Source organism: Hippocampus guttulatus, chromosome 8, assembly GCF_054856545.1.
Source record: "Hippocampus guttulatus isolate MCC_2025c chromosome 8, RoL_Hgut_1.0, whole genome shotgun sequence".
Lineage (NCBI taxonomy): Eukaryota > Metazoa > Chordata > Actinopteri > Syngnathiformes > Syngnathidae > Hippocampus > Hippocampus guttulatus.
Genome location: NC_141268.1, coordinates 2,056,078 through 2,063,778, shown reverse-complemented (window position 1 = coordinate 2,063,778; position 7,701 = coordinate 2,056,078). Strand labels below are relative to the sequence as shown.

The 7,701-nt window shown below is 44.8% G+C and overlaps 1 protein-coding gene across 1 annotated transcript; it reads left to right on the top strand.

Annotated features, from left to right (window-relative positions):
* Positions 1-1,827: 1,827 nt before the first annotated feature.
* On the top strand, positions 1,828-5,354 carry LOC147200818 (transcriptional repressor scratch 2-like). Its single transcript, XM_086117942.1, has 2 exons — positions 1,828-2,394; positions 3,852-5,354. Exons 1-2 carry the CDS (start codon positions 2,238-2,240, stop codon positions 4,625-4,627), a joined length of 933 nt encoding a protein of 310 aa, XP_085974068.1. The 5' UTR covers positions 1,828-2,237; the 3' UTR covers positions 4,628-5,354.
* The last annotated feature ends 2,347 nt before the right edge of the window (positions 5,355-7,701 follow it).

Here is a 7,701-nt window from a genome sequence, read left to right as displayed (position 1 = left end):
TCAGTCACACTTTTTGAATAGAGCCATCTGTGAATAAGCTGTGCTGAAGCTTTCTCTTGCAAATCACAGTGCAAACCTGTGAACCCATAACCACAGAGATCAGCCTGTTCCTGACTGGAAGTCAATTTGGGTGTCCTTTTATACAGTTCAGGGTTACACTGTATGTTTTTATTGAGAGCATGAAGGTCAAGTCGCGGTAAGCTTTTAGAAAGGATGAAAGTTAATCGAAATGAATTTTGGCACCACATTACCAGTGGTATGCAAAGTAGGGTAGGAAGGGCGGTGGCCCGAGACATCCACCTGATGGGGTGGCGTCCACGAGCCTCACTTGTCAAAGGAAGTTTTTGAACAAGGAGCAATATGACTTTGGCTGGTCAATGGAACATACACAGTGGCGTCAAAGCACATTAGCTGTCTGAGCTAAGCGCACAAGTATGATGACCCTGAAATTTTTGTTGACCGGGGTAGTTATGGAGAATTTTGAAACTTGCTGTCAATATCTAGCTGCCTTCTCTTAGGCTATATGCCCCATTCTGTAATGTGGATCCCCCTTGGAATACTTTCATCGATGGGGAGAGGGTACAGTATTTGGTTGTGGAGAAAAAGATATTGATATTTGGGGCCCAATTTTGGTGGAGAGGTGCCCGTGCGCTGACCAAAATGGAGTTCTGTTATGCAGTGCAAGTGATATAAGGCGATTTTGGTAGGTTTTGATCAAGGTGCAGACATGCAGATTTGGCACTTTGCAGACGTGTCTGGTGGATGTCATCTATTTAATTAATAAATGTGACAAGAACCTGTGACAATCCCTTGGAATCATTGTTGAAATAACGCATAATAACGAATTTTCATCATTATCATCTTAATAGCACGGCCTTGACCGTGGCACGACTGTTTGTGGCCACACACAGAAGCACGGTTGTGGGTGTTCAGGTGGTCTCCAATTGCCCGCATCACATGTGCGGCTGACGACATCATCCACAAGGGGAGATCTTGCAGTTTACCAGCTAATGTCATTCTGGGACCCCAGCGAGTCTATTTCTGCTCCCGCCCTGATCTCAATGCAAATGAGAGATGCCGCTGCGATTGGCCAGGAAAAGGCAATGTTATAGCCTACAATGGCGCAAACATCTCGTTATACCCAATTGTACCTGTGCATAGTCAATATGAAACTAACAAAATACTATAGAGCAATGCAAAATATATATACATGTGTATATATATATATATATATATATATATATATATATATATTGTCATTGTCACTGCAATTGTCATTTACGATTTCAGATTCCAACAGATAAGTCTGGTTTATGATGCATGATCAAAGATGGAGGGGTTAGCAGGAAGGTGGCATGTGCTGGGTGTGGTATAAACTGTGTTTAGCTACTTCATTGAGAGACAATGGCAGACAAGATGTTTTGTGTCGTGTCTCCCACATGCTCCTGCACCACGATTGTCTCCACTTGGAGGGGAGGAAGGGGGAGGAAGACCCACTGGGACGAGGCGGCGGCGGCGGTGCTGGTGGTGATGGTGTGGTTGGTCGGCTGCATTTGCGTGTGTGTGTGTGTGTGTGTGTGTGTGTGTGTGTGTGTGTGTGTGTGTGTGTGTGTGTGTGTGTGTGTGTGTCCGCGCATGTAGGAGAAAGCACAGACGGGTGGTGGTAATTTGATGTCTGTCCCTTGGGATGTTTGATGGATTAATGCTAAGCAGCTCCCTTCTTGGAATCACCACCTGATCTTTGGGTCTCGTGCCCCACATATAAAAGGCTGCAGTAATGCTGATCTCAGCTTGTTGAGCATCCATCGCCCCCCACCCTCTCCACCCCCTACTTCTCTCTCTCTCTCTATCTCTATCTCTATCTCTCTCTCTTACTCTCTCTTTCTCTCGCTCTGCCCCTCGCTCTCTCTGTCTCTCTCTCTCTCTTTCTGTGTCTCAGTTTCCTCCACACCACTTTCCATCTTCATCACCATTCTGTCTATGCTTTCTCTCTGCTGTTTTGCTGTTTTTTAAACACATTTCCTCTTCTCTCCCCTTCCTATCAACCTTTTCTTTTAAGATATTTAAGGCTTTTTTGTACTTGAAAGAGTGTAGTGCATTTTTGCTGTTATCTTCTCCCCCCACCAAAATCCCCCCAAACTCAACAGTCTTTTCCTGTCTTTAGGGGCTGTTTTTGTTTCTTTCTTTCCTTCTTTCTTTCTTTGGTTTTCATTCTTTGTCTTTCTTTAAATAAGAAAATGCCCCGCTCATTTTTGGTGAAGCAGCCCAAGGGTCATGATTCCTTACCTTCTAACTACTACCACCAGAGTCAGCAGCACTGGGAGGATTCCTACTCTGTGACACATGCCATCACAGAGTCAGCTACCAACTTGGCTGTCCATTTGAGTGAAAACGGTGAGTTAATTTCCACTTGTTTATGAGTACTTCTTGTGTGGGAAAGCATTTCTTCATTTTGGGATCCTTTGGGAGTGTTTTTTTTCTTCAAAATTAGAAGAAACAGGAGTAAACAATGAAAGAAATGAATTGCTTTTACTACAATACCACTCTGAGAAACGACCTCAAATCCTCTACAGGCAGCTTTGTCCCATCCATAAAGCCTAGGACTTGTTTTGTAACTCGGGATACTAAATAGTATTCAGGTCACATGGGCTCAGTCAGATTAATACCCAAACAAGATCAAACAGCTGTCTTTGGCTTGGATGATGGCATGCATACTGTCTATGTGGGGACCGGGCAGAATACACAACACAAACTCTTGCGAGTTCCAAATGAAAACAGCAAAATAATAAAACAGATCGTCACATGGGACCATGTCGTTCTTAGACGGCGCAGGTGCCCTTGAGATTCCCCTCCTATCGTGCCCCACTTCCTGCCTCCCTCATCTCTCCATGTCTCTCCATCTGGTCGTGCAGGATAGCCACAGAGTAGGATTGCCGCAACTGCCCATATGCGGAGCGGTAACAGGTGATGGAGAAGGTTTTGAGAGGATGGGTATTGACGAGGAAATAGAGAGTGCTGCAGGTAATCCAATAAAGTGAAACATGAGCACTACGGTGGCAAGCAGTTGATTTGAAGCGGTAATACTTGTGATATGGACCAGCATGTGGTGCTCTGTATTTGCCTGTATGTGGCTGTGAGGAGCATCCAAAGAAATGCATGAACAGATTTTCCAGCCACTCATCACCAACCCCATTCAAGTTGAATCATTTGTCCCCCAGATTCAGGGTGCCAGCTGTCTGCTTGCCTTTGTTTCGCCGCGTGCGGTGACGGAGGTGGTGGGGGCTCAATAAAACCATGGACTGCTGTCAAGATCAGAGCCCCCTCAGCCCCCCGCGCATCTCACACGCTCCCAAATAAAGACCCTCCTTTTCCCCCTTTGCCAAAATGCGCTTCACCACCTGTCACTCAGTTGCCCCATTATCATGCTCATGAACCCCTGAAAAAAATGCCACAGATTGGCAACGATCTGATTAAAATGATTTAGCCTGGGGATTTTACTCCTAAGACTGTGCACACTCGAGATGCTGCTCCGGCTGCGAGGCAAATGATTGCACTTTGGATGTTTTGCCAAAGTCATCACATTATGTTTGACTGATATTCCGCCGTGACGGCCTTTCAGAACATCTTTTTTTCAAGAGCACTTGTTGAAGTCACAAAATATATTGACTGGGACAACTGCACACTAAGCACTCATTTATATTTCATACTCAAAAGCCTGCTGAAGCTACCTCTCACCAATCGCTTCCTGTATTCGTTTTCATGTTGATGAATGTTCGGGTCAAAGAGTCGCCGCATTCATTTCATTCCAAAAAGATGTTTCTGACATGAAATGTACATACACTTTTCCCCAGGCTATATCCATGATTACATAATTCCCTCGGTGCTGCAAAACACAAAGCTGTCCAAGTCCAAGGTGGCCTCCGCAGCATTGTACTCCCAAGGATGTGTTGGTGGCAGCAGCGGGGACGAATTCTCTGACAATGACATGGAAAATCCAGATAGCCCAGTCTCCAGCACCTCAGTCGAGTCCGATACGGCAGTGAGCGCCATCAACTCCTTCCTCATCTCTGATGGACGTTCCAGCCGGAGACCCGGCCGGGCATGTCAATCAGACAGCAGCAAGGCTAAAAGGTTAGCCGGTCACAGACCAAAATCCAAAACCCAAGGTCGTCACGTATGCAGTGAGTGTGGCAAGTCTTACGCAACGTCATCTAATCTGAGCAGACACAAGCAGACTCATCGGAGCCTGGACAGCCAGCAAGCCAGGAATTGTCCCACCTGCCACAAGCTGTACGTATCAATGCCCGCGTTATCCATGCACATGCTGACCCACGACTTGAAGCACGGTTGCACGGTGTGTGGTAAAGCTTTCAGCCGGCCTTGGCTCCTGCAGGGCCACATGCGGTCCCACACCGGCGAAAAACCGTTTTCCTGCGCCCACTGTGGGAAAGCCTTCGCTGACCGCTCCAACCTGCGTGCCCACATGCAGACGCATTCGGCATTAAAGCACTATTCGTGCAAACGCTGCCACAAAAGCTTTGCGCTCAAGTCTTACTTGAGCAAACACTACGAGTCAGCATGCTTCAAAGGGCACCAAGCAGAGGACGGGTGCGGCTCAGAGGACTGACTGACTTCATTCTTTCGATGAAATAATCTCTGCATCTCAGCCTTATCGCATGCATGCACCCTTAATCCTTACCTTTTGATCCATGCAATAACATTTGAATAACCACTCAAACTATTCAAGAATTCTATGCGAAGATAAACTCATAATTTTCTCTTTTCATGGATTATACTCAATTGGTACCCTTATTTATTTTAATTTCATTTCATGAGACAGTAAGTTCACAGCAAACTTTTTTTTTTAATTGAAGAATGAGTTTGTTCTGTGTGGGCGGCACAGCTGCCAAATGGTTAGCAGGTCCGCTTCGAACATCTGAGGTGTGGGGTTACTCCATCTTTCTTCCACATTCCAAAACACACTTCTTAAATCAACGGAAGACTCTAAAATGGCCCTGAGGTGGGAATGGTTGTTTGTGTATACTCACTGTATGTTCCCTTGCCCTATGATTGGCTGCTGAACAGTCCGAGGTCTGCACCGCCTCTTGCCCAAAGTCAGCTGGAATAGGCTCCAGCTCACCAGCAGCAACAACCCTACTGAGTGAGGATACAGAAAACGGATGGATTCATTGCTTCAACTATTTATATATTTGTATTTATTTCTGGACAGGTTTTCCAAGCCGTGAACTGTTTTGTTAAGAACAAAACACAAAATATACGCTACCATATTATATTTATTCTGTCTGATTAGATCAGTGAAGACAATAAAGTTGATCAAATGTAATACTTTTTGTTTGTCCAATGATGCAAAAAATAAACAAAGCAACACACCCACCTTGGTTTAAAAACATGTTGATATTTAAAGTTTGGAAAGGTGAGACAACGCAACTGTGTTTATATAGCACTTTAAAACAATCACCCTTGTATACAAAGTGTTGTACATGGAGCAAAAATAATTCATACGACAAACAATAAAACAATACATGAATAACAAAGACAATCGAAAGCACAAAAACAGTAAAAGTAAAAATCAAGTCTCATGCTGAGTCAAAAGCCAAAGAATAAAAATTTGTTTTAAGGCGTGTTTTAAAGATGTGCACAATGGGGCCTGCCGATCGTTCAGTAGGCATTCATTCCAAAGAGAGGGACGAGCGATGGAAAAGACTTGATCCCCTCTGAGCCTCTGCTGAGTACTTGGTATTTCCAATAGTGTCTGGTCCACAGACCTGAGGCAGATGTGTAGGGGCAGAGGAGCTCAGAGAGGTACTGTAAGGTGCGGTGGGGCTATTTAAAGATTTAAAAACAAATAATAGGATCTTTAAAAAATATACAGTATATACAGTATATAGATAGATAGAGAGTAGAGGATGCAGAGAACAGGGAAAGATGGAAATTAATGACTCGCTGTGGCAATCCCTGAAAAGGGACAAGCCGAAAGGAGAAAAAGAAGGATATATCTATATCTATTATAATATATATATATATATACACACGGGCGGCCCGGTAGTCCAGTGGTTAGCACGTCGGCTTCACAGTGCAGAGGTACCGGGTTCGATTCCAGCTCCGGCCTCCCTGTGTAGAGTTTGCATGTTCTCCCCGGGCCTGCGTGGGTTTTCTCTGGGTGCTCCAGTTTCCTCCCACATTCCAAAAACATGCATGGCAGGCTGATTGGATGCTCTAAATTGTCCCTAGGTGTGAGTGTGGGCGTGGATGGTTGTTCGTCTCTGTGTGCCCTGCGATTGGCTGGCAGCTGATTCAGGGTGTCCCCCGCCTACTGCCCGGAGACGGCTGGGATAGGCTCCAGCACCCCCCGCGACCCTAGTGAGGATCAAGCGGTTCGGAAAATGGATGGATGGATGGATGGATATATATATATATATATGCAGCAAGGATACTGCGCAGAACCCTCAAGCTTCCTGGCCTCTGGTAGAGGACCCGAGCTGAATGAGGGACGGACACCACCCGAGGGGGGGTGAGAGGAGGAATTTTATTATATGTGTGTGTGTGTGTGTGTGTGTGTGTGTGTGTATACACACACACACACCACAATTGCAACTGAAACGTTGACTTGAAGTGTTTTCAGTCCGGACATTATTTTCCAATATAGTTAGATTTTTTTTAAAATTATATATAAAAAAAAGAAACACTTACTTCGATTATATTAGATATGTTTTTGTTTTTTTCCCAGATGGCGCCTGAGTAGGCAGCCTTTGGCAAGTGCTCTTCAACAGCCTTGCATTTTTTTTGTCTTTTGTCACACGGTGTTTGTTATGTTGTGTAGACCCAATGTGGGTTGCTTTCAGCAATTTTTGTCCACGACATTTGTCAAAGAAGAAGAATCTGCGCTTGGTGGTTACGTCTTCTCGGCAGTACGTGTGTACCAGCACTGTTTTTCATTGGGAGGAATGTCAGTGCTGGACAGCCCCAGCATATTGTTTTTGTACCTGTAATGGGCAGCATTTTTCACAGCCCCGTTTTGTTCAGTGGAGATGTCGGCACTGTTGAACAGTCTGCGTTGGTGCGGCTGGATGGATGGCTGGCTGCTGAAGTTGTGGACAAGGAGAGAGGCGCGTCGGCGCGGAGTGCAGATGCATATTTGGAACTGAGAGTCGCTGCTTGGAATTGAAATGGATTTACATGGGAGAGGAGAAGTGAACCAATCTTTTTTTCCATCAATGGATGCTACAGCTTCTTGTTGACTTTGAAACCTGTAGCCGACGTGTGCACATTTTCAGCATGACGTCTCTGATCCACTGGTGAAAGGACACTTTGAGTCTCTCCTCTTTCATCTCAAACTAGTTTAAACAACAAAACGTATGAGGGAAAAGTGGCTAGGATTGCACGACTGTCCATGTTTTATGTTGTGTGTTGTGTTCATTATTATACTTTATGTTAACTGTTTTGTTAAGGGCTTTGTTACAGCTGCAGCTGTTGTGAAAGCGCTATTTAAATCAGGATGTATTGTACTGTATTATTTAGTCTTTGTGCTATGTTTTCATGGCATTTCAGGTTGTGAAAGTATGACGAAAATTGGTCTCATGTAAAAACATGAATAAAAAGGGGAGGCGTACATTATTATTGACACCCTTGATGAAATAATGTATCTAACGTTTTTAATACAGGGGTCACTGAATGAGGGGC

Excerpts from the sequence above, each read along its gene's own strand:
- LOC147200818 (XM_086117942.1), top strand. The coding sequence starts at position 2,238 with ATGCCCCGCTCATTTTTGGTGAAGCAGCCCAAGGGTCATGATTCCTTA. Across the intron at positions 2,395-3,851 it reads TGTCCATTTGAGTGAAAACG|GCTATATCCATGATTACATA; the intron begins GTGAGTTAATTT and ends ACTTTTCCCCAG.